At 39.1% G+C, this 26,520-nt stretch overlaps 6 protein-coding genes across 10 annotated transcripts; 2 read left to right on the top strand and 4 right to left on the bottom strand.

Moving 5' to 3' along the window:
- Positions 1-1,853: 1,853 nt before the first annotated feature.
- On the bottom strand, positions 1,854-3,979 carry LOC131013364 (F-box/kelch-repeat protein At3g23880-like). The gene is made up of 3 exons (XM_057941432.1): positions 3,939-3,979; positions 3,595-3,834; positions 1,854-3,013 (listed from the first exon to the last, which is right to left on the bottom strand). The coding sequence occupies exons 1-3, from the start codon at positions 3,977-3,979 to the stop codon at positions 1,921-1,923; spliced, it is 1,374 nt and encodes a 457-aa protein (XP_057797415.1). The 3' UTR covers positions 1,854-1,920.
- Positions 3,980-7,204: 3,225 nt separating this feature from the next.
- On the bottom strand, positions 7,205-8,565 carry LOC131006204 (F-box/kelch-repeat protein At3g23880-like). Its single transcript, XM_057933384.1, has 2 exons — positions 8,480-8,565; positions 7,205-8,362 (listed from the first exon to the last, which is right to left on the bottom strand). The coding sequence occupies exons 1-2, from the start codon at positions 8,500-8,502 to the stop codon at positions 7,282-7,284; spliced, it is 1,104 nt and encodes a 367-aa protein (XP_057789367.1). The 5' UTR covers positions 8,503-8,565; the 3' UTR covers positions 7,205-7,281.
- Positions 8,566-9,334: 769 nt separating this feature from the next.
- On the bottom strand, positions 9,335-11,992 carry LOC131013372 (uncharacterized). Its single transcript, XM_057941441.1, has 4 exons — positions 11,817-11,992; positions 10,716-11,697; positions 10,156-10,249; positions 9,335-10,074 (listed from the first exon to the last, which is right to left on the bottom strand). Exons 2-4 carry the CDS (start codon positions 11,694-11,696, stop codon positions 9,335-9,337), a joined length of 1,815 nt encoding a protein of 604 aa, XP_057797424.1. The 5' UTR covers position 11,697; positions 11,817-11,992.
- A 2,070-nt stretch (positions 11,993-14,062) lies between these two features.
- Positions 14,063-15,551, bottom strand: LOC131006211 (uncharacterized). Of its 5 annotated transcripts, none has more exons than XR_009095426.1 (2): positions 14,866-15,551; positions 14,063-14,745 (listed from the first exon to the last, which is right to left on the bottom strand). XR_009095426.1 is itself a non-coding variant. In XM_057933392.1 (2 exons), exons 1-2 carry the CDS (start codon positions 15,133-15,135, stop codon positions 14,302-14,304), a joined length of 342 nt encoding a protein of 113 aa, XP_057789375.1. In that variant the 5' UTR covers positions 15,136-15,532; the 3' UTR covers positions 14,063-14,301. The 5 variants fall into 5 exon arrangements, 2 of the variants coding, with proteins under 2 accessions (XP_057789375.1, XP_057789373.1); XR_009095428.1 differs by having other exon boundaries at positions 14,824-14,961; XR_009095427.1 differs by having other exon boundaries at positions 14,063-14,373; positions 14,824-14,960.
- Positions 15,552-19,204: 3,653 nt separating this feature from the next.
- On the top strand, positions 19,205-20,568 carry LOC131013381 (probable E3 ubiquitin-protein ligase ARI8). The gene has a single exon (XM_057941450.1). It carries the CDS (start codon positions 19,205-19,207, stop codon positions 20,351-20,353), a length of 1,149 nt encoding a protein of 382 aa, XP_057797433.1. The 3' UTR covers positions 20,354-20,568.
- Positions 20,569-22,596: 2,028 nt separating this feature from the next.
- LOC131006201 (probable E3 ubiquitin-protein ligase ARI8) lies at positions 22,597-24,518 on the top strand. The gene has a single exon (XM_057933380.1). It carries the CDS (start codon positions 22,610-22,612, stop codon positions 24,212-24,214), a length of 1,605 nt encoding a protein of 534 aa, XP_057789363.1. The 5' UTR covers positions 22,597-22,609; the 3' UTR covers positions 24,215-24,518.
- Positions 24,519-26,520: the final 2,002 nt, after the last annotated feature.

The following is a 26,520-nucleotide window of genomic DNA, read 5'->3' on the forward strand; positions in this document are numbered from 1 at the left end:
TTTTTTTTAATGCTAATTTTATCAATGCTAGATAAATATTAAGGCGTGTTGATAACCTTAGCCAAAATCTATAGTGGAAATTAAAATATTGTGTGGGCCTAAGCATGTGGAAGCCCATTACCGTGACAAGTGGGCTTCGGTATAGTTGCATATGCTGGTCCAAATTTGTGATGATTAACCCTAGCCCCACAACACCAATCCCAAATTCCACAATTGTAATATTCATTTTTTTATATTAATGCATCAACAATATTTATATCATCAAATCAAGAGAAAAACAACCTTTGTTTATATTGATGTCAGATCGCCTTTAAACTTTGAAAAATAAACATATATGGGATTTAAAATAAAATTATGTGGGATATTCTTGGATAAGATAAGAAGGATTATGATATGATTTAAATTTGAATGCCATCATGATTATGGAAAGAGACTGTCCAATTAGAGCATAAACATTTGTAAGAAATGTCGTCAAAACATGTGTAATTAATATAATTTTGGGTAATTAAGTCCACTTTTAGCATAGGTCAGTTTGGTGTATTTTATAGTGGTGAGTCCCACCCCAAAAGTTAAACTCAATTATATGTAAGCATGTCCAATTAATATAATTTTTCGATGATTAATTAAGTCCACTAATCGAGGCTTCATTTTGACCATTGTATATATTAGTATATCGATGTATACGTGTCAGATAATGATCGCCGGTTATGAATTAATTTTTCTACTTTCTAAATATGAATAGATTTTTTTAAATAAATGGACTCTTTAAAATATTTAATTTTTTTATCTGAACATATTTTGTTTAAATAAGACAACTCTCTTAGTGCACTTAATTTGAAGATTGGGATATTAATTATCCAAATATATGTATTTTATCCCTTGATTGAAGGGCTTCTTTTTGTCTCCCCCTTTCACATCATGAATCATGATCTGAACTAATTTGATGGCATAAATTTCGATTTAGTTATTATTAATAGTTATTAAAGTACAACTACGGATAGCATATCATCATAATATAGATATTTTTGGAGGCCAAGAAGCATCATTGCTTACTCCATTAAGATTCAACTTTAGGCACCTTTTTAAAGATATTTAAATTTAGTTGATCTATTCAAAAGGCAACTTGCATGTCCATCATTGCAACAAGGGATCCATGGAAGCTTCATATTATCATGGTTACATAAATTTAAATTTCATTTAATTTAATTTTAAATACTAGACATATATATGTGTATCTGTTTTTGTGTGTGTGTTCAATTTCATTTTCGAAATTAACAAACCAATGGTACTTCAACATGATTTGATTTGTGCACTATTAGTACATATGCAACTTACAATAACACTTCTTTTATAAATATAAATACGTCTCTAACGTTTGTAGCAACAAATAAATAGGTCCTTAACTATGTATATTTATCTAAATATATGTATATAAAAAAAACTATGTATATTTATCTAAATGGTCTGATCCTTGATTACATATAGGAATAGGATATAGTAAATATTTTAATCACCAAATCTGGTTGTGGCTGAAGGTGATGATCAACAAGGGGATCAGGCTACAAAAATGGCTCGAAATAATTGTGTATATATATGGCATTCTTTTTAAATTTTCCCTTTTCTTTTCCAACCAATAAGTTTGTTTTTGTAATTGGAAACTTGTAAATTAGTAAGAAGAAAGTGTATATAGTACTATAATTTATTTATTTTAATTGATGAATTTCTTTTGTTACTATCGCAATTTCAATTAATGGAAACTTGTAAATTAAGCAGAAGTGCATATATTGAATTTCTGTTGTTGCTATTATAAAACCATGCATCATTCTATTAGAATTTGGCATCGATCAGCCATTAATAATATCCAGAAACAAAAATGACAAAATTATTCAGAAACAAAAATTACACCAAACCAACAATAAACTAGGCCTCTAATGGCGAGACTAAACTTTCAATGTAGACATCGGAATCTTTCAACGAAACCAGATTGCTAAACCCTTTCCCACAAAAAACCAAGAAATTCCCAATCTTGATCAACAAAAACCCACCACCCCAAAAAGGAGCCAAGGCCGGAGAAATATGGAGAGGATTACATTTCTGATCAAGAACCACCACTTTCTCCCAAGACTCCTTCTTCTTCATCCAAATATCCACGCAACTCGAATCCTCGAGCATGTAGTATGCCAAAAGGCATTCTCCGATCACCCCAATCAACCACCGGAAGCCTTCCGAGCACTCCGGCAGCTCCACCGCCCCGATCACCTCCCTCTTCAAGTCGAAAGCAACCACGCCTCGTCTATCAGTATCACACATCTCCCAGTGAAGACTCCCACTTGCTAACATCCCCATCCTCATTCCATCCCCAAGTATACTAATACCATTCGTCTTCTTCCATGAATCCCAACCCTTCACTTCCTTCCATGAATCACGCTTCAAGCTATACGTCATAGCTGTAGCCCTGGCACTCCTAGTCGTAGTCGTAGCCGCAAAAACCTTGTAATCGCCACTCGATTCATCCCAACCGAACCCACAACTGTCGTAATATATGTACCTCGTCTTGTAGTCGTCAACGTAAGGAGGCAGTTTCTTGGAGATTCCGGTAGATGGGTTCCACAACACAAACTGTTTATTACTTACAAGGCAAACCAGTCCATTGCAGGAACCCACAATACAATCAAAATCGATTGGGAATTCCAGTTCTAGAGCTTGATCTTCTGAGCTATCGAGTACAGGCCGTCGCATCAGCATTTGTTTAGAGACAGATTTGAGCAACAAAACCTTGTGGCGGGCTAAACTAGGGTTTCTTGCCGAATTTTGAAGGTGGGTTTTGATGAACCATTTGCTGTCGATCAAAGATCGCCATGGTTTCGAAACGCACCTGAATCTTAGGAGTGATTTCACCGGCAGTCTTGACAGTATTTCTTCGATGATTTCTTTATGGATCTCCACCCTCGCTGATTTCGATTTTTGAGGGTTTTGAGAAATTTCTAGGACGGATTCTTCAGCATTTTGTGGGCTGTGGTGTTTAGATAAAACATTAGTTAGCCAAGTTATGGACAAATAAAAACTCAATTCTATAATACTCTCTCCGTCTACTAATTCAAGGCCTACATGAAAAAACACTGAGTTTTAAGAAAAAGTGTATTTTTATTAGTTGAGTGGAGAAAGTGACCCACAAAATGTATTGTTTATTGATTGAGTGGAGAAATGGACCCACAAAGTGTATTACTCCCTCCGTCCACCAAAAATACAAAAAATATGCCACATCCATTTTTAGTAGTAGGGTCTACACTCCACTCACATTTAAAGTGGAACCTTTACTCCACTACCAATTTTACTCACATTTTATTAAAACTCGTGCCGAAAGTAAAGTGGCATATTTTTGGTGGACGGAGGGAGTATTTATTAGTTGAGTGGAGAAAAAGTGTATTGATTATTGGGACCCACCAATTAAAATATGAATAAAAACTTACTAAAAATAGATAGACCTTGAGTTAGTGGACGGACCAAAAAGAAAAGTAGGCCTTGAATTAGTGGACGGAGGGAGTATATAATTAAACTCATATTTGATGAAGCTAATGAACATAAACCACTTACATTTTTGCATCATTCGACAGCATTTTTGCATGATTCGGCAGCAGAGCACTATTCTCAACATAAGAAAGAACCTTCATCATCTTTGCTTCTGTGATCAGATCATAAACTAGCACAACTCTGTTGTCAACATAAGAAACATCCACATTTTGTGCACGAGCATCAATATCTGGTTTCTTCAACTCTTTCGTAATATAATCATAAACTAGTAACTGATCGGACTCATCACTATCTAATCCTTTTCTTTTAAGAAGAAAAAGAAAACGACCATCTTTCAATCCCAACGGTTTTTCAATACCATAAACCGCAACAACAAACGATTTGGCCCACGTCGTTTCTTTCCTTACCCAAAGCTGAAAAGACTTGACTCCACACTTGCAATTTCCATAGGTATTTTCATAGGCAATAGCACCCAAAAACCCACGACAATCAACAAGATCATATACAAAATGAATCTCACTAACCGATGAAGGGATGCAAGAGAAACTTTCATCAGTAAAGTCAAATGATAGAATATCACATACGTCTTCACCACCAAAGGCCGAACCTAGGCGTTCTGGCCAATAACAACTCCCCTCTACATACACACCACACATGTGGTCAATATAAGCATCAGGAGCTGGAATCTCCTTCCAAGAATCACTTTTAAGCGAATACAACTCAGTTTTTTTCTCGAAATTAGAATCACAACTATGTTGATAAAAATATTCACCATCTTCTCGTCCATTGCAGCAGTACCGTCGATGATAGTTTCGTATCAACTTGTAGTCGCCGGATTTAGAATCGTATCCGAGACCACAGCCATTGAACGTGGTGTGAGATGGAATGGGTTTCTTCGGCGGAGCAACAAATTTCAGCTCTTTAGTTCTTAAGTTGCAAAGAACAATTTCTTCATCAAAATCCAAATACAACAATCCGCGACAGGTATTACTACTGACTTCATCTAGTGTTCTATAATCATAAAAGAAAAATTCGAAGCCTTCCTTGGGAGACATGTCTTGGGGAGACATAATAGATAAATAATGCTTTTTATCGCCACCACCATTAAAACTTTTCAAAATATGCTCATCCATTCTACAAAAACAAAAACAAAAACAGAACTATATTTATACATCATCTACGAACTCGAAAATACTTTCTCGTAGAGACAATCAAATATCAAATTTATATATCATAAATCGATTTGTAAAAATTCACATACCTTTCTTATACTATAGAATCAAAACTTGAAAACGCTTCAAAGCAACCCAAATCTAGAGAGGGAGAGAATAGAGAGAGAGGGGATGAGGGTTTGTTTGGAACGTGAAGATCAAGGTAAATTGCGGTTGGTTTTGGTATAATAATAATAATATCCCACAAGCCTAATATGATGGCCCAGTCACGGCTCTAGGATTTTTAAATTGATGGTGCAAAAAATAATCTTATAAACACAGGTGGAGGTAGGATTTTTTGGAGAGAGCTGAACTTCTATCCGGGAATTTTTTTTTTGAGGCCTTCAATACATTTTAGACATTTTTTTTACTAAATTACAAATATAATAATAATAACTCTCTATTTCAAATGCAAAATGTGTATTTGCAATTTTTTTGTTTAATTAAGAATTGAGGTAATTGATTGATTAAATGATGGGATTGATCAAAAGAATGAAAAAGAAAGAGATGATGAGCTCTCTTTTTAGTTGGGCCAATAAAATTTAGGATTTTAAAAATTGAATTTCTCTTTTATTTTGGATTATAACTTTTAATTAGGGGTGCAAAAACTAAATCTAAAATAATTTATATATGAATATTAATATTACTATTTGGGGGGATGCAACTGCACCCCCATGTTCCTAGCTGCATCCGCCACTGCTCGGTCCACGAAATGAGTACTTATTTGTGGACTGCATGGGTTTTAAGAAATGTATGGAGTGTAGTGTGAATAGTTTAAGGGTCTCGATCACTTTTTTAGTGTATTAATTAAAGAGATCTGTGGGATACATTTGACAAATAGGGAAATGGTACTCATTTCGTGGACGGAGGGACTATTAATAAATAAATTTAAAATATTATTTTAGAGTTATAATAATAATAATAATAATAATAATAATAATAATAATAATAATAATAATATAACAGTACTTCTTTTGCATCATGCGGGCCGTTCAAAAATGCACCCCCAAAAAAAATCTCTAAAATCTCTTCTTCTTGTAATTCCTTTCACTCACTTCATCATCGAAGTCTTCGCTTCGTGTAAATTATACTAACAAAAATGGGCCATAGATGTTTGTGTATGGAGACATAATTAGTTTAAATTTTATAGATTAAAGCTTTCGTATTTAAAGTGTGTGTGTTATCCTAAAAAGTATATTATTATTATTATTATTATTATTATTATTATTATTATTATTATTATTATTATTTGATAAATCAATAATATTAAATAACAAAATTTAAAGGCCGCATCACATGGGAGACGAACCCAAAACCTTTAAAAATTATATTATTGTACATACAAAGATGCATCAATGAACAAGGAAAATCAATCATGGTCATGTAATTAATCAAAATTTACAAATCAAATGGATTCCTAATTTCTACATGGAGCTGATGATTCCTAAATTAATTGCAAACTACTTAGAAAGAAAAAAAAATATTATGAACTGTAAACAACCTAGAAAAGTACGATTAAATTAATAAATTGAGTTGATTCCACAACATCATAATTTCAAAACATTTGGGTGGGCCGATGGGGGCCTAATATTTTAATCAGAGCTGAATATTTTAATGGGTGATTCTATTCATAGCCCCAATTTTATTTTTTGTAGCATCTGATATAATAAAATATTAAAAATATTAATAAAAATACTATTTCACCCTTGTAGGCTCTAATTAAAAAGTTAGTAAAATTTATAAACATTATCACGTAGACCTAAAAATTTGAAAAGAAAATATGATGGGACTTAATAATTCGAGTTTTCTCTTTTCTAACAAATTGGGGTTTATTTATTCAATGTGTGAAAAAATCAATTTCAAGTGGAAATCTAGTATAAATTTCAGTAAGTTATGAACTCTCATCACCTTGGGGCTATATATGAACTGGAGACTAAATAAGCTTAAAACTTTCATACTTCCTCCATTTCAATAATATCGTCCCAAATTTTCTTTTTAAGCATCTCATTTATAATGTCATAACCTAAAAAAGAAAATAATTTACTTTATTCACTCTTTTTATCTCTTTTCTCATTTACTTTATCTTTCTCTTATTTTTTATTACTCTCTATATCTCTTTCCTCATTTACCTTATGTCTCTCTTACTTTATCTATACTTTTTTAATTTATGTGCCCCATTTTTTTAGGACATTATTATTGGGAGTATTAAAAAAGAAAAGAAATTGTTCATAACTAAATTTATTTCATGTATACGCTTACATATATATTCATATTTCACATAATTAAATATTCTCTAATAATGTAATAGAATATCAAGGAATCAAAGATATATATAGAGAAAGGTTTTATTCAGAAAATAAAAAATTTGTTCAAATATTCCACAGATATGTCAATCAATCATGTTTTCATGCTAGTTATGGCGATTATCATGTATAGTATAGAGAAGAAAAGGAAGTGTGGAGACAAAGAAATTGCATAGTGTCCCCTAAAAAAAAAAGAAATATTTGGCCTCAGCCATTAATACAAAATCAACAAGAAACTAGGCCTCTAATGGTGAGACTAAACTTTCAATGTAGACATTGGAATCTTTCAACGAAACCACCTTCCTAAACCCTTTCCCATCAAAAACCAAGAAATTCCCAATCTTGATCAACAAAAACCCACCACCCCAGAAAGGAGCCAAGGCCGGAGAAATATGGAGAGGATTACATTTCTGATCAAGAACCACCACTTTCTCCCAAGACTCCTTCTTCATCCAAATCTCCAAATAACTCGAATCCTCACACCCGTTGTATAGCGAAAGGCATTCTCCGATCACCCCAATACCCTCCCACCAGCGGCCCTCCCGGCTCTCCGGCAACTCCACCGCCCCCAACACCTCTCTCTTCAAGTCGAATGCATACACGCCTCGTCTATAATACCTCTCCCAATGGAGACTCCCACTTGCTAAAACCCCCATTTCCCATATTGTTGTACACCAATCAGGAGTCTTCCATGAATCCCAACCCTTCACTTCCTTCCATGAATCACGCTTCAAGCTATACATCTTAGCTATAGCCCTGGCACTCATAGTCGCAGTCGCAAAAACCTTGTAATCGCCACTCGACTCATCCCAACCGAACCCACAACTGTTGTAACATATGGACCTCGTCTTGTAGTCGTCAAAGTAAGGAGGCAATTTCTTGGAGATTCCGGTAGATGGGTTCCACAACACAAACTGTTTATACCCTACAAGGCAAACCAGTCCATTGCAGCAACCCACAATACAATGAAAATCGATTGGGAATTCCAATTCTAGAGCTTGATCTTCTGAGCTATCGAGTACAGGCCGTCGCATCAGCGTTGGCACTTTTTTATAGATAGATTTATTGTGAAACAAAACCTTGTGGTGGGCTAAACTAGGGTTTCTTGCCGAATTTTGAAGGTGGGTTTTGATGAATCGTTTGCTGTCGATCAGAGATCGCCATGATGTCGAAACACACCTGAATCTTAGGATTGATTTCACCGGCAGTCTTGACAGTATTTCTTCGGTGATTTCTTTATGGATCTCCACCCGCGGTGATATCGATTTTTGAGGGTTTTGAGAAATTTCTAGGACGGATTCTTCAGCATTTTGTGGGCTGTGGTCATTGTTTAGATAAAACATGAGTTAGCCAAGTTATTGGACAAATAAAAACTCAATTCTATAATATAATTAAACTCATATTTGATGAAGATACTGAACATAAACCACTTACATTTTTGCATGATTCGGCAGCATAGCACTATTCTCAACATAAGAAAGAACCTTCTTCGCTTTTTCTTCTGTGACCAGATCATAAACTAGCACTGTTGGGAAATCAGTTCCCCATCCAAACTTGGTAGAAGCAAGAAATAAGAATAAAAATAGACACAATTTAACAACACAAGAATTTAACGTGGAAACTCCAAATCCGGAGAAAAACCACGACACACTGAAAAATTACTATATGATAAATTTCTACAATCACACAGTATTTCTCACCCTCTCGACTCACAACCACTACACTCTTACAAGCCTTTGAAAACCTCTCACCCCTCTAAAACAAAGAGCAAGGAATTTCAAACTAGAAGTAATCACAAGACTAAAGGTAGTGATTGGTGCAATTGTATCAAAGACCTTGGAACTCCTTAAATAGCCTAAGGGTCTCCACCTACTTTGATAGCAAAACCAATGTGGGACAAAATCCCCACTTTCATTTTTAACACAATTCCAACAATCTCCACCTTGTTAAAAATGAAAGAAAAAAAAAACACCATTGTCTTCACCGACAATCATGATTCTTATCACAAAGAATCATCATCCTCAAAAGAGAATAAACCTACTCCACCAAATGAGTAGAACACTTAGAATAAACCATTCTAAGAATTTTGCTTCGGCACATGTCGAAAAAACCTTGCTGAAATTTTTGGTGCAACCTTCTAGCTTTTGGCCCTCCTAGAAGTCATCAGCCATCGACATACTTTTCACCACACACCTGCATCCATGCCAAAAACCATGCACATGTGGTCCAACTAACATCGTCACATCCTCTATCATGGCCATTGGACATGCCATAAGGATATTCATGTCCTCAAAGGACATCATCAAACACGATGTTAGCTGCTTGTTCGGAGCTTTCTGCCGAATCCGCTCCACCTCGACAAGCTCCACCTGGACAGTTTCGCTTCGTATGGCCGGGTTTTCCGCACCTCCAACAAACAACGCCCTTGGAGTCTTTCTTTCTCCCTCTGCTAAAGGCCACCATTGCTGAATTTTCCGATGAAGTACGTCCTTCACTCATCAGCCTTCTTTCTTCCAAAAGAAGTTTGCCCGTGACTTCAGCAAAGACCAGAGTTTCCTTCCCATAAACTAATATTGGCTTCATGTGTTCATAGGAACGTGGAAGAGACAAGATGAGTCTCAACGCCTTATCCTCATCTTCAATTTTTGCTCCAATACTCTCCAGTTCAGAGATAATGCCATTGAGAATACTCAAGTGATCTGAAATCTTCACACCTTCATCCATCCGTAAGGTATGAAATTGTTCCTTCAAATACAACCGATTTGAGATGCCTTTTGCTTGGTACAGAGCTTCCAGCTTTTCCCAAAGCTCCTTCGCACTCGAAATCCCATGTACATTTGCAAGTACATTCTTGGCCAAGCAGAGACGAATTGTGCTTGCCGCCTTCAGATCCAGATCCTCCCAATCTTCATCACTCATACCGGACTTGTTGTTTGCGTCATCATCTGCACCAGGCTTTTTGACTGCACCCGGACGTCCTTTCAGGGCCTTGTGTAACCCAGATTGTATCAGCGCATCTTTGACTTGCACTTGCCACAAGCCAAAATTTATTATTCCATCGAATTTCTCCACGTCGAACTTCATTTGGACTTGAAGTTAACTTGACGTACCGCTTCTCCACCAAAATGAACAGTCGTCTCGCAAGAGACACCCCGCCCGGATCTTTCTCAAGAAATCCTTTCTGATGTGGAAGATCAGACAATGCTGCAACCACAGAGCATACTTGGAATATCAAGAGACCTCAACCAGGCTCTGATACCAATTGTTGGGAAATCAGTTCCCCATCCAAACTTGGTAGAAGCAAGAAATAAGAATAAAAATAGACACAATTTAACAACACAAGAATTTAACGTGGAAACTCCAAATCCGGAGAAAAACCACGACACACTGAAAAATTACTATATGATAAATTTCTACAATCACACAGTATTTCTCACCCTCTCGACTCACAACCACTACACTCTTACAAGCCTTTGAAAACCTCTCACCCCTCTAAAACAAAGAGCAAGGAATTTCAAACTAGAAGTAATCACAAGACTAAAGGTAGTGATTGGTGCAATTGTATCAAAGACCTTGGAACTCCTTAAATAGCCTAAGGGTCTCCACCTACTTTGATAGCAAAACCAATGTGGGACAAAATCCCCACTTTCATTTTTAACACAATTCCAACAAGCACAACTCTGTTCTCAACATAAGAAACAACACTCACATTTTGTGCATGAGCATCAATATCTGGTTTCTTCATCTCTTTCGTAATATAATCATAAACTAGTAACTGATCTACTCTTTTTCTTTTAAGAAAGAGAAAACGACCATCTATCAATCCCAACGGTTTTTCAATACCATAAACCGCAACAACAAATGATTTGGCCCACGACCTTTCTTTCCATACCGAAAGCTCAAAAGAATTGACTCCACACTTGGGACTTCCATAGGTATTTTCATACGCAATAGCACCCAAAAACCCACGACACTCGACAAGATCATATTCGAACCTATAATCACTAATCGGTGAAGGAATCCAAGAGAAACTTTCATCAGTAAAGTCAAATGATAGAATATCACATACGTCTTCACGTGATCGTCGACCACCAAAGGCCGAACCTTGTCGTGCTGGCCAATAACAACTCCCCTCTACATACACACCACACATGTGAATGAGGTCAATATAAGCATCAGGAGTTGGAATCTCCTTCCAAGAATCACTTTTAAGCGAATACAACTCAGTTTTTTCCTCGTGAGGACCACAACGATGTTGATAAAAATATTCACTATCTTCATCTTCATCGTCTCCTCCATTGCAGCAGGACCATCGATAATAGTTTCGTATCAACTTGTAGTCGCCAGATTTAGAATCGTATCCGAGACCACAACCATTGAACCAGGTGTGAGATGGAATGGGTTTCTTGGGCGGAGCAACAAATTTCAGCTCTTTAGTTCTTAAGTTGCAAAGAACAATTTGGTCATCAAAATTGAAATACAACAACCCGCGACAAGTATTACCACCAACATGTTGTGTTCTATAATCATAAGAGAAAAGATTGGTAGTTTCGAAGCCTTCCTTGGGAGACATGTCTTGGGCAGACATAGTAGATAAATAATGCTTTTTATCGCCACCACCATTAAAACTTTTCAAAATATGCTCATCCATTCTACAAAAACAAAAACAGAACTATATTTATACATCATCTACGAACTCGAAAATACTTTCTCCTAGAGACAATCAAATATCAAATTTATATCATAAATCGATTTGTAAAAATTAACATACCTTTCTTATACTATAGAATCAAAACTTGAAAACTCTTCAAAGCAACCCAAATCGGCGAATCCCTGCGCGTCGCCAATTCTAGAGAGGGAGAGAATAGAGAGAGAGGGGATGAGGGTTTGTTTGGATCGTGGTAAATTGCGGTTTTAGGTTAATTAACTAGGTTTTTGGAATTATGATAATGGCCCACGAGCTTAATCTAATGGGCCACTACCTTAAAGAAAAATATATTAATAAATAATTTAAAATATTATTTTAGAGTAATAATAATAATAATAATAAAAATAATAATTATTAATATTTACCTTTTTCCTTGACTCAATATCTTTTATTCTTTTCGCAAGTAAGGAAATTTTTTTCATCTTCATGATTTCTCATATTTACCTATTTCCATTCATGACAAAAGACTCTATATAAAGAGTAAGAAAGAATCGCATAAAGTTTTATCTTGGTTTTTTTAGGGTTAATTAATGATTTTTTTTACCCATTCTCAAAGGCAAACAATAAAAAATACCCAATGTAAAATAAAACTATAAAAACTAACCATTTTGAGTTTGAAATGACAAAGCTATTCTTACTTAATTCATAAAAAATGCTGGAATCGCGAACTTTGCTCGACTAATGCATATCGAGCATGTCGAGCATCAGTGATAAATACACTCGACATGCATTAGTCGAGCATGTCGAGCATTGCGTATATGTGATAAATATATTAATGCTCGACATGCTCGACTTATGCGAGTCGAGCAATAGTGATAAATATTACAATGCTCGACATGCTCGACTTATGCGAGTCGAGCAATAGTGATAAATATTCCAATGCTCGGCATGCGAGTCGAGCAATAGGTTTTGACTATGCTTATTTTTAATGCAAGTCTTTTCAATTCCATCTAGTAGTACTTTTTAAAATTGTAAATATTAAATCAATATTTTGAGATACTTAAGATTTTTTTTTATATTATGAATTATAAAAGATTATAACTTTTTTAATTATTCTTACAATAAAATACCGTAAATGTTTTGATTCATTGAAATATTCAATTCATTATATATCCTACATGCAATCAAGGATCAAACAATTTAGAGAAATATATATATCCCGATAAATTTGGAAATTTACGTAAATGTTCGGAACTATATATCAAAATTCTCGGATGAGATCCTCTGTCCCACAATTTAGTGTGTACCACCGTGTACCACTCTTATTCTCTTTATTTTATAATTATTTTTTATAAAAATAAAAATTATTATTAGATTATGAACTCTAATTAATATTTATCACTGAAAATTGAAATTTTTAAAAATTATATACCCTAACTTTGAATTAATTAATCCAAATAATCTATTATTAATACAACTAAATATAAAAAAATAATTATAAACACTACTTGGATGAGTGAACCCTTGATAATTATCTTTATATTATATTAAAGCATAATAAATTAAAATTAAAGAAAAAATAATTAAAAATATATCAAATTAAGAGTGGTACACACTAAATTGTGGGACAGAGGATCCCATTTGCAAAATTCTAACTTTTAAGTCGATTATCAATTTTGTCATGCACTTGTATTTCGTGTAATCCAAGATTAATCCTCGGAGTTTACAAACAAATCAGCCATAAAATCCAAACCGTTTACAAAGTATTATAAATATACAAAACTAAATTTCATAATTTACACACGCCAAAGATTCCATGGATTCTGAAGGCGAGGGTTTCTACAGCAGCAGTAGTAGTGATGCGACGGTGGATGACAGCTTCGCCGATTACGCCGCCGTCAGCCGCCTCCAGAAACCCTACAAAATCCTAACAGAGGGCGACATCCAGCAACTCCTCGACGACGATATCTCCACAGTTTCCGACGTTCTCTCCGTCTCGAGAGGCGCCGCCTGCACCCTCCTCTGCCAGAATAATTGGAATCTCAGCTCCGTCTACGACAAATTTTTCGCCGCCGACGACAGGAATCACCAAACCGCCGCGTCGTCGTCGTCGTCGCAGCGAGAATTAGGGCAAAATCTGTGCAAGATATGTTACGACGAAATCAGCCCCCAAAACACGGTCTCCGCCGCCTGCGGCCATCCCTTCTGCGCCGATTGCTGGAAAACCTACGTCGCGGCGGCGATCGACGACGGCGCCGGATGCCTGACGCTGCGGTGTCCGGAGCCTGGCTGCGGCATGGCCGTAGGTGTAGATCTGATAGAATCGCTGGCCTCCACTGACAGCAAGGAGAAGTACCTTATGTTGAAAATAGAAGTCAGAAAAAGCAGCACAATAACTTCAGTCAAACATTAACCAAAATCCCTTAATCAAAGGGATTTTGGTATGACTATCAGCTCTTCTTAAACACTATAAAATAGGAACGATTGTAATGAAAACATATGAAATACAAAACACAAAGTATCTTTACAGCCATCTTGTATCTCTTCTTTATCATGTCAAATACCAATTTAAACATGGTATCAGAGCAGGAACTCAGAAAAAATATCATCATCGTTCCATACCTTTCTCAAACCTTTTGAACCCATCAAGGCAGCCTCTGCCTTCTTTTTTCTTTTTCTCCTGAAAAATATCATACAGAATGTCAGAAGAAATAGAAGCTACCAGTTCAAATCCAAACACAAATGAATTAACTCTACAGATCGCAAATCTGGTGAGAAATTCAGACAATGTTACTCTGGGGTTCAAACTCGATGGAAATAACTATCCCCTATGGGCACGTCTTATGAAAGTCGCCATCGGAAGTAGGGGAAAATCAAGTCACATTACAGGGCAACCTTCCCCACCTCCGGCGACAGACCCGGAGTACTATAGATGGGAAGAAACGGATTTGTCCGTTTTTTCCTGGCTAATACAGAATATGGAAACAAGATTGGTGATCAATTTCGCTCAACACCAGACAGCTAAGGCCGTTTGGGATAGTCTGGCCATCACCTACGGAAGTGGGATGGACCCATTTCAGATATACGATCTGGAAGTGAAAGCTAACAAAGTCAGTCAAAAACAACTCACGCTAGAGGACTACTGGAACGAGCTCCAGGCTATTTGGCTTACCATCGACCGAAGGGAGCCCAACCCCCTTGGCTGCTGTGATGAGGGGATTAACAAGTACCGAAAATTGATCGGAAATCGGCGATTGTACCAATTCCTATCTGGATTGGACCCCAAATATGATGGAATCCGACGAGACATCCTCAAAGAGACTCCCATTCCCTCAGCGGAGTCGGCGTTCTCAAAGGTGAGACGGGAGGCCGCCCGGCTGCACATTCTACAACCGGCAACCAACCCCGCAAACTCCGACCATACATCATCGGGAGGAGGCATCGGAATGGGACTCGTGACTGCTCGACACCGGCCAGAGGTATTCCAACCGCAAACCTCCGCCAAAGGACCACCCCAAGCTCGATCCGGACACCCACCAACACGGAAGAAAGTCGACAAATCAAAATTATACTGCACTCACTGTGGAATGCAAAAACACACCAAGGAGATGTGTTTTCAACTCGTCGGCTACCCCGATTGGTGGGAGGACAACCATAAAACAACAAGAGGGAAGTCGATGGCTGCCATGGACGGTCAGGAGGAGGCCGAATCGGCGGTGGCGATGTCGGTGGTTGCCGTGGACGGCCAGGAGGTGGCCGAATCGGCGGTGGCTATGAGCGGCCGGCGACCGGTGGCGGTGGAACGAGCAGACGGACGTACAGGAGGAAAAGGAGGAGACGGACGAAAATGTGGAGAAGGAGGCGGAACTTTTGAGGAGAAAGGTATAGGGTTTGGTGGTACTTTTCCACTAAACCCACCAACTTATACTAATTTTCCCTTACACCCCTCAAATTTTTGGAAATTACAAGAAATACCCCATCTTTCTAAAAGGCACCCACAAGTCATAGGAAATTCTAAATCTGACCCTAATCTTTATCAAAATTCTTTAAACACCCCTATTACATGCCAAACGATAAATTCGAAAATTAATAAGAAAATTGATAAGGAAAAGGGTTGGATTTTTGATTGTGGGGCTACAGACACAATGACTTTCGATAAATCAGACATTATTGAGTCATCCAAGTCTTTTAGAACACATGTCCAAACTGCCAACGGGGATTTAACTCGGGTTGAAGGGGCTGGAACTATAGAAATATCTCCCACCTTACGTCTGTCAAACTGTCTTTATGTCCCGTCTCTCTCTCATAAATTAATGTCAATCAGCCATGTTACGAAGGAACTCAATTGTACTATGCTAATGCATCCTCACTTCTGTTTTCTTCAGGATATCAGGACGGGGAAGATTATTGGGCGTGGCACTGAGCAGAATGGATTGTATTATGTGGATGAGATAGCTCAACAAGGCAAGGTGATGCTGGCTCACGGAACTGCAGACCGGGAAGCCTGGCTTTGGCATCGTCGTTTAGGGCATCCTTCCACGGGTTATCTTAAGCTTTTATTTCCTAAATTAGTGAAAAATGAAACTTTATCTTGTGAAGTCTGTGTTCTGGCTAAAAGCCACAGACAATCCTTTAAACCTAATAACACTCAAGTGAACTCTATTTTTTCACTCGTACATTCTGATGTTTGGGGACCATCACCTGTTATGGGGGGTCAGGGTTTGAGATATTTTCTGCTTTTTATTGATGATTGCACACGGATGACTTGGGTTTATTTTCTTAAACATAAATCTCAGGTTTTTGAAAAATTTACTCATTTTTATACTATGATCCAAACTCAATTTCAGAAAAATATCCAAACTCTTAGGACTGACAATGGGGGCGAATTTGTTAACAATTCTATGAAAGAATTTTTTGTACAAAAAGGAATGATTCATCAAACAACCTGCCCCCACACCCCTGAACAAAATGGTGTTGCCGAGAGAAAGAATCGTATTCTACTCGAAATGACTCGTGCTATGATGATCGAGTCTCATGTCCCCATTTCCTTCTGGCCTGAAGCTGTTGCAACTTCTGTTTATCTTATAAATCGTCTCCCAACCAGAACTCTTCAGATGAAAACTCCTTTACAGAAGTTGTCCACTTTGGCTAATATACCCACTGCCCTTACACTGCAACCACGAATCTTTGGTTGTTCCGTATTCGTTCATGTTCCCAAACATGAGCGGACAAAACTCTCTCCTTGTGCCATTAAGTGTGTGTTCGTGGGCTATGGGGTCAATCAAAAAGGGTATAGATGTTACAACCCCCAAAACCGTCAAATTGTGACCACCATGAACTGTAACTTTCTCGAAACTGAGTATTTTTACAGTAACCACCATAACAGTCAGGGGGAGAGTGAAAGTGAGAATGAGAGTGGGATAGACTTGTTAAGATGGTTACCAATGCCAGTCCCGGAAGCAGATCCAACAGAAAAAGTTAACCTAGCCACCGAGCTTACTTCATCCACATCTGAGCAATCCAATCCACCGCCGCCCCAAATATCTTCTTCGCCACTGATATCTGAGGTAAGGGCTTCTGAACCTACTATTGTGACTCCTGATTCTGCTGATAATATTTCTCAAGTCATTGAAGAAGAACAGGAGGATAATACAGTGGATGGAGATACTGGGAGATATGTGCTACCATCCAGAAGTAATCGGGGTGTACCTCCTAAACGGTATACCCCAGAGAAAATTGTGAGGAATTCCCGATACTCAATTGGGAATATCGCCAAAGGAAACTTGTCCAAAAATGCCACAGCCTATGAAGCGGCCTTATATGATGAGGAGATTCCACAAACAGCAGAGCAAGCCCTGAAGATCGAGCATTGGAGAAATGCTATGAAGAAAGAGATAGGAGCCCTAAACCGGAATCACACATGGGAGAAGTGTAGGTTGCCAAAAGGAAAGAAAACTGTGGGATGCAGATGGGTTTTTACAATCAAACGAAAACCCGATGGATCTATTGAGCGATACAAAGCTCGGCTGGTTGCAAAAGGCTACACACAAACATATGGGATCGACTATGCAGAAACCTTCTCGCCTGTGGCAAAAATGAACACCGTCAGGGTGCTCCTCTCCATTGCTGCAAACAAGGATTGAGATCTTCATCAGTTTGATGTTACAAATGCCTTTCTTCATGGTGAGCTTGAAGAAGAACGGGAGGTATACATGGAAACACCCCAAGGTTTTTCAGATGAGTTCAAAGAAGGGGAGGTATGCAGATTAAAAAAGACTTTATATGGACTCAAACAGTCTCCCAGAGCCTGGTTTGGAAGATTCACCACAGCTATGAAGAAGTTCGGGTACCAGCAAAGCAATTCAGATCACACCTTATTCTTGAAGAAACGAGGTGATCTTATTTCTTGCTTAGTCATTTACGTTGATGACATGATCATAACAGGAGATGACTTAGAAGAAATTCAGAAGTTGAAAGAAAATCTCTTCAAGGAGTTCGAAATGAAGGACCTTGGGAGACTGAAGTACTTTCTCGGGATCGAAGTACTCAGATCAAAGAAAGGGATATTTATCAGTCAGAAGAAGTATACTCTTGATCTTCTTGCAGAAACAGGGATGTTAAATTGCAAGCCAGCTGAGACACCTATGGCTGTCAACCATGGGCTACAGATTGTGAAGGGAGCTGAATTGGCGGATCGAGGAAAATATCAACGTTTGGTAGGGAAACTCATCTATCTTTCCCATACTCGACCTGATATTGCGTATGCTGTTGGAGTTGTGAGTCAGTTTATGCACCAACCACAAGCCGACCATATGGAAGCTGCGCTCAGAATTGTAAGATACTTGAAAATAACCTTTGACTATGGAGTACTGTTCAGGAAAACTGGACATCTCGAGATACAAGCCTACACTGATGCTGACTGGGCTGGAAATCCAGTTGACAGGAAATCAACAGCAGGATACTTTGCATCTGTGGGAGGAAATCTTGTCTCATGGAGAAGCAAGAAACAAAAAGTGGTTGCTCTCTCAAGTGCAGAAGCAGAATTCAGAGGGATCAAGAGTGGATTAACCGAAGTACTTTGGCTAAGAAGATTGTTGATGGAATTAAACCTTCAATCAACAAAAACGTGTCAAATATACTGCGACAACAAGGCTGCCATCAGCATATCTGAAAACCCAGTTCAACATGATAGAACTAAGCATGTCGAAGTGGATAGACACTTTATCAAAGAGAAGATTGAGAAAAAGATTGTGGAGCTCCCGTTCGTGAGGTCCGAAGATCAGCTCGCTGATATCCTAACTAAGGCTGTGAACTTCAAAAGTTTTTCAGAAATTCTTCACAAGTTGAGTATCGGAAATTCCGTCACTCAACTTGAGGGGGAGTGTTGAAAATAGAAGTCAGAAAAAGCAGCACAATAACTTCAGTCAAACATTAACCAAAATCCCTTAATCAAAGGGATTTTGGTATGACTATCAGCTCTTCTTAAACACTATAAAATAGGAACGATTGTAATGAAAACATATGAAATACAAAACACAAAGTATCTTTACAGCCATCTTGTATCTCTTCTTTATCATGTCAAATACCAATTTAAACACCTTAGATATCTCCGCCAATCCTACGTAGAGTCCTGCCGCCGGAGAAAGTGGTGCCCCGCCCTGGGATGCAATTTCGCCGTCGAATTCGACAGAGGCGGAGGTGGCGGAGGCTACGACGTGACGTGCGGCTGCTCTCACAAATTCTGCTGGAACTGCGGGGAAGAGCACCACCGCCCCGTCGGCTGCGAAACGGTGGCGAACTGGTCGGAGAAGAACAATTCTGAGGCGGAGAACACGCAGTGGATCCTCGTCTACACCAAACCCTGCCCCAAATGCCGCCGCCCCATCGAGAAAAACCAAGGCTGCAATTGGATGACGTGTCGCCCCCCCTGCCGATTCATTTTCTGCTGGCTCTGCGGCAAGGGCACGGGGTCCCACACCCACTGCAACAGATACGGCGGCGCCACCGCCGTCGATGAAAACAATGCTAAGAGAGAGAGGGCGAGGAAGGATCTGCGGAGATACACGCATTACTACGAGCGGTGGCACGCCAACGAGCAGTCGAGGAAGGCGGCCGTGAAGGATCTGAAGTCGTGGAGAGACGACGACGGCGTCTCTAAGCTCGGCGAGGCGCAAGGGGAGGCGCCGGCGCAGCTGCAGTTCGTGACGAAGGCGTGGGAGCAGATTGTGGAGTGCCGGCGCGTGCTGAAATGGAGCTACGCCTATGGTTACTACATGGAGAGGGAGGCGCTGAAGAAGGTGGCGTTGTTCGAGCATTCGCAGGGGGAGGCGGAGAAGCAGCTGGAGCGGCTGCACCACTGCGTGGAGAAGGAGATGGGGGAGTACCTCCGGCGACGGCGGGAGGATTTCAAGGAATTTAGGGTTAGGGTTGTTGATCTGACTGTGGTGACCGGGAATTATTTTGAGAATTTGGTGAGGGATTTGGAGAATAATCGACCGGAAGTTGTGGGTGGCGGCGGCGGCCGGAATGGTTTGGAGGAGAAGAAGGATGACGATGAGAGGAAGGATTTGGGGAAGAAGAGAAAGAAGAAGAAGGATGATGATGAGAGGAATGTTCCTAGGAAAAGAGCAACTTATGCTTCTAGGTATTCTCGTAATTAAGTATTCTCGTAATTAAGTATTGATGATGAACGTGCACGTTTGTTTTGGATGATTATTATTGTGAGGAGAGTATAGTTTTTTTTTGGTTTTAGGATTATTGAGATTGTTTCAATAGTAAGTTTATGATCAGAAAATCATAGACTATTCATTAATTTATGCATGTTGAATTATGAAATTTTTGGTAGTACAATATTCTTGTTATTGGTTTTGGTGAAATATAGAAAAGAGAGCAATTAATGAATATTGCCTATATATTCGAGAGCTTTAATTTGTACTCGGTCTAATTTTTTATAGACGTCTCATTTATAATGTTTCAATTCAATAATAATAATAATAATAATAATAATAATAATATACTTATTTTATCTATCTCTTTTTATTTACTTTATCTTTATCTTATTTTTTTCACTACTCTATCTATCTCTCCTTATCTGACTATCTTAATAATGGAGTAATAATAAAGCGAATAAAATTATTGCGAGGATCCGGTTGCCCGGAAATTAAAATTTGGGTATAATTATTGTATTTATGGTGGAAATTAAAATATTGTTGATAACATTAGCCAAATCTGTGGGCCTAAGGATGTGACCCCAAATTCCACAATTGTGATATTCATATTTTTATATTAATGGATCAACAATATTTATGTCATCACATCAAGAGAAAAATAACCTTTGTTTATATTGATGTCAGGTCGTCTTTAAACTTAAAACATAAACATATATGGGATTTAAAATAAATTATATGGGATATTCGTGGATAAGATAAAAAGGATTATGATATGATTTAAATTTGAATGCCGTCATGATTATGGAACACAAAAATTTGGGTGGAATCAGTGTACTGTACAACCAGGTTGAGCCATATCTAGAATAGTGTTATTTATGCTATTCGAGTTAAGATATGGATTCCGATCAGAATGCAAGTCATGATCTTAGTAAGGATGCAACTCGATTGTGTACCCACTTCAAACATCCTTAATTAATTCCTTGTACTTTAATCATACTACACCTTTGTTACCATCGTATAATTGCAATTAACGGAGACTTGTAAATCAAGCAGAAGTGCATACAATTATATAACTACTTTTCACAATTGAATTTCTATTGTTGTTATAATAAAAGCATGCATCCTTGTAAGTTTTGCTTATTGAATAACTACAAGTTTAAAAAGTCACATTAAGTGGTCGTTTGATTTGAGTAGAGGAATGAAAAGGGAATGAAATCAAATAATTAAAGGAGTGGAATGGTAACAATAAGCATTACTTTTATTGAGTGTTTGGTTTAATAAAAATGAATCATTAGTAAGGGATTTCATTTTTTTTTGTTTCCCCTCTATTTTGAGGGGTAACAATTGGGTGATTGGATTACCTCCAAGTAAGGGTATATGGTTATCTTATTATTCAAATCAAACAATAAGTAATGAATTCAATTAATTGATTCTCTTTCCAACCTCCAAAAACACTCAATCAAACATGGGTTAAGATGGATTCAGATTCGACCATTAATAATATTCAAAAACAAAAATGCATGACACAAAATCAAGAAGCTAGAAACTAGTACCTCTTTATCATGGGCATATGGGGCAAGAACTCTAATGGTGAGACTAAACTTTCAATGTGGACATGAGAAGATCTCAACGAAACCAAATCCCTAAACCCTTTCCTATCAAAAACCAACAAATTCTCCATCTTGATCAACAAAAACCCACCACCACTCCAAAAAGGAGCCAAGACCGGAGAAATATGGAGAGGACTAATGAACTGATCAAGAACCATAGCTTTCTCCCAAGACTCCTTCTTCTTCATCCAAATATCCAACGAACTCGAATCCTTGCACCAGTACGTAGTACACCGAAAGGCATTCTCCGATCTCCCCGATACCCTGCCACCGGCAGCTCCCCCGGCACTCCGGCAGCTCCACCGCCCCCAACACTTCTGTCTTCAAGTCGCAAGCAACCATGCCTCGTCTATCAGTCGTCTCCCACTTGCAAACATCCCCATTTCACTTCCTTTATTTTGAGGACTATCAGCCTTCTTACATGAATCCCAACCCTTCACTTCCTCTGATTCCTTCCAAGAATCACTCTTCAAGCTATATATCCAATATATAGATTCGCCGCTAGCTCTAGCCGCAATCGCAAAAACCTTGTAATCGTCGCTCGATTCATCCCAACCGAACCCACAACAGTAGAAATAAAAGCATGACATCGTCTTTGAGTGAGGCAGTTTCATAATTTACACACGCCAAAGATTCCATGGATTCTGAAGGCGAGGGTTTCTACAGCAGCAGTAGTGATACGGCGGCGGATGACAGCTTCGCTGATTACGCCGCCGTCAGCCGCCGCCAGAAACCCTACAAAATCCTAACAGAGGGCGACATCCAGCAACTCCTCGATGACGATATCTCCACAGTTTCCGACGTTCTCTCCGTCTCGAGAGGCGCCGCCTGCACCTTCCTCTGCCAGAATAATTGGAATCTCAGCTCCGTCTACGACAAATTTTTCGCCACCGACGACAGGAATCACCAAACCGCCGCGTCGTCGTCGTCGTCGCAGCGAGAATTAGGGCAAAATCTGTGCAAGATATGTTACGACGAAATCAGCCCCCAAAACACGGTCTCCGCCGCCTGCGGCCATCCCTTCTGCGCCGATTGCTGGAAAACCTACGTCGCGGCGGCGATCGACGACGGCGCCGGATGCCTGACGTTGCGGTGTCCGGAGCCCGGCTGCGGCGTCGCCGTAGGCGTAGATCTGATTGAATCGCTGGCCTCCACCGACGGCAAGGAGAAGTACCATAGATATCTCCGCCAATCCTACGTGGAGGCCAGCCGCCGGAGAGAGTGGTGCCCCGCCCCGGGATGCAATTTCGCCGTCGAATTCGACGGAGGCGGAGGCGGCGGAGGCTACGACGTGACGTGCGGCTGCTCTCACAAATTCTGCTGGAACTGCGGGGAAGAGCACCACCGCCCCGTCGGCTGCGAGACGGTGGCGAGCTGGTCGGAGAAGAACAATTCGGAGGCGGAGAACACGCAGTGGATCCTCGCCTACACCAAACCCTGCCCCAAATGCCGCCGCTCCATCGAGAAAAACCAAGGCTGCAATTGGATGACGTGTCGCCCCCCCTGCGGATTCCGATTCTGCTGGCTCTGCGGCCAGGACTCGAGGTTCCACTCCCGCTGCAACAAATACGGCGGCGCCGCCGCCGGCTATAAAAAGAATGCTAAGAGAGAGAAGGCGAGGAAGGATCTGCAGAGATACACGCATTACTACGAGCGGTGGCACGCCAACGAGCAGTCGAGGAAGGCGGCCGTGAAGGATCTGAAGACGTGGAGAGACGACGACGGCGTCTCTAAGCTCGGCGAGGCGCAAGCGGAGGCGCCGGCGCAGCTGCAGTTCGTGACAAAGGCGTGGGAGCAGATTGCGGAGTGCCGGCGCGTGCTGAAATGGAGCTACGCCTATGGTTACTACATGGAGAGGGAGGCGCCGAAGAAGGTGGCGTTGTTCGAGCATTCGCAGGGGGAGGCGGAGAAGCAGCTGGAGCGGCTGCACCACTGCGTGGAGAAGGAGATGGGGGAGTACCTCCGGCGACAGAGGGAGGATTTCCAGGAATTTAGGGTTAGGGTTGTTGATCTGACTGTGGTGACCGGGAATTATTTTGAGAATTTGGCGAGGGATTTGGAGAATAATCGAGCGGAAGTTGTGGGTGGCGGCGGCGGCCGGAATGGTTTGAAGAAGAAGATGAAGAAGGATGACGATGAGAGGAAGGGTTTGGAGAAGAAGAGAAGGAAGAAGAAGGATGATGATGAGAGGAATGTTCCTAGGAAAAGAGTAACTTATGCTTCTAGGTATTCTCGTAATTAAGTATTGATGATGAACGTGCACGTTTGTTTTGGATGATTATTATTGTGAGGAGTGTATAGTTTTTTTTTTTTGGTTTTAGGATTATTGAGATTGTTTCAATAGTAAGCTGATGATTAGAAAATCATAGACTATTCATTAATTTATGCATGTTGAATTATGAAATTTTTGGTAGTACAATATTCTTGTTATTGGTTTTGGTGAAATATGGAAAACATTGAAGATCTATGAAGATGTAGTTGAGCAATGAATATTGCCTATGTATTCAAGAGCTTTATTTTGTACTCCCTCTGTCCCAATAATATAGTGGCAGATCTATAAGGGGCGATGGGGGTACAACTGTACCCGAAAAAAAGAAAAAAATTTACTAGTAGTGTTAAGCCCTATCAGTTAGTAGTTTATGATTGTATTACGAAGGAGTTGAAGAAATTTGACACTGAGCTCGTGCACAAAATGTGAGTGTTGTCTCTTATGTTGAGATAGAGTTGAGCTAGTTTATGATTGGATTTCGATGAAGGTGTTTTCCAATACATATATAAATACAATCTATTTATTCTCATTGAATTGCTACTTCAACATACTAAAAAAACAATCAAAACCAAGTATATTATATTTTTTTCCAATTGAATTTCTATTGTTGCTATTATAAAAGCATGCATTCTTATAAATTTTGACACCTTACCTTATGTGACTTTTCTTATTGAATAAATAGAAATTTTAAAAGTAATTAAAATTCGAAACATGTAGCCTCAACGCAACCATTAATAATATTGAAAAATAAGGCAGTTTAGAGTTTAATGTGAATGTGATGGTTTTGCTTCTTTTTTTTTGGTGTAATTTTCAAAATGACTAGAATTATAAAGTTGATATAGTTTCTATCCCAACAGCTCTCTATCTCTCTTGCAACAACTTGTCACTTGATTTAATTTTGACGGTCAATTAATCTCTAATTTCGTCGCAGTCGAACTCATGTGAAAATTGCAACAAAAATATAAATTTATGTATTTTTTGGTTTACTTAAAAGTTCATGTGAAAATTACATCCTTCGACTAGATTCTAACGATCTCGGGACAGAACTTCCAGACTTGTTCGCCAATTTTCCAACTTTGACCACCTTGAGTCTTCATGTCTGCGGTTTGAAGGGTTCGATTCCACCCACCTTTGCTAACCTAACCAACCTGATTCGTCTCGATTTGTCAGGCAATTCATTCTCTGCTAATATTCCCCACTCTCTCTTTGCTAACCTAACCAACCTGATTCGTGTCGATTTGTCATATAACTTCTTCACAGGCTCACTTTCTTCTATGCTGTTTGAAGGTCTTTCCAATCTTGTTTATTTAGATTTGTGGGGTAATTCGTTCTCCGGCAATATTCCCCACTCTCTCTTTGCGCTCCCTTCATTGTTGGAACTTGATCTTAGCAGAAATCAGTTTAATGGCACTTTTCAACTGGACAAGTTTCTAAGTCTTGCCAATCTAACCATACTTGATCTATCTCACAATAGATTGTCAGTAGATGTTGGCAACCTCAATTCAACTTCATATGGAAATCTCCAACTAAAATACTTAGGACTAGCTTCATGTAACTTGTCCCATTTTCCTAATTTCATCAAACATTCTGATGATTTGGGAACACTAGACCTCTCATACAATCGGATTGGTGGGGAGATACCTAGTTGGATTTGGGGAACACAGCTTCGGTATTTGGACCTCTCTTTTAATCTTCTAACAGATCTGCAAAAGCCTTACCATATCCCTGCTTCTCTTGGATGGCTACAATTGGACTCTAACCAGCTCAGGGGCGAGTTGCACCTGCGCATTCCACCTGCGTCTTATCTCTTGTTCTTATCTCTTGCTAATAACAGTTTAAATGGATCCATTCCAACCTCCCTTTGCACTGCCACGAGCCTCCAATCTCTTGATTTGTCTGGCAATAGATTAAGTGGCAGCATACCCCCTTGCTTACTTGAAAACATTCCAGAGTTAGATCTAAGCCAAAACAACATCAGCGGTAGCATTCCAGATGATTTAATTATGCTTTAATTTTTTTGAAAATCAAACTCAGGTGAAAATTGCAATAAAAATATAAATTCGTAGCAGATTTGGAGAGGTCAAGTCTTTTGAGGTTTGGGAATATGGAATAGATGGAGAATGGTCTAAATTGATAATGTTGAAAAACCATTGAACTTGAATGGTTCATTGATGTATGTTTCACGAGAAACTTCTCCGGGCTGCCGTCAACTACTAGTCTATGACTGGGTTGGGCGAACATTGAAAGAACTAGATATATATGATTGTGAAGAAGTGTTG

Source organism: Salvia miltiorrhiza, chromosome 1 (genome assembly GCF_028751815.1).
Source record: "Salvia miltiorrhiza cultivar Shanhuang (shh) chromosome 1, IMPLAD_Smil_shh, whole genome shotgun sequence".
Lineage (NCBI taxonomy): Eukaryota > Viridiplantae > Streptophyta > Magnoliopsida > Lamiales > Lamiaceae > Salvia > Salvia miltiorrhiza.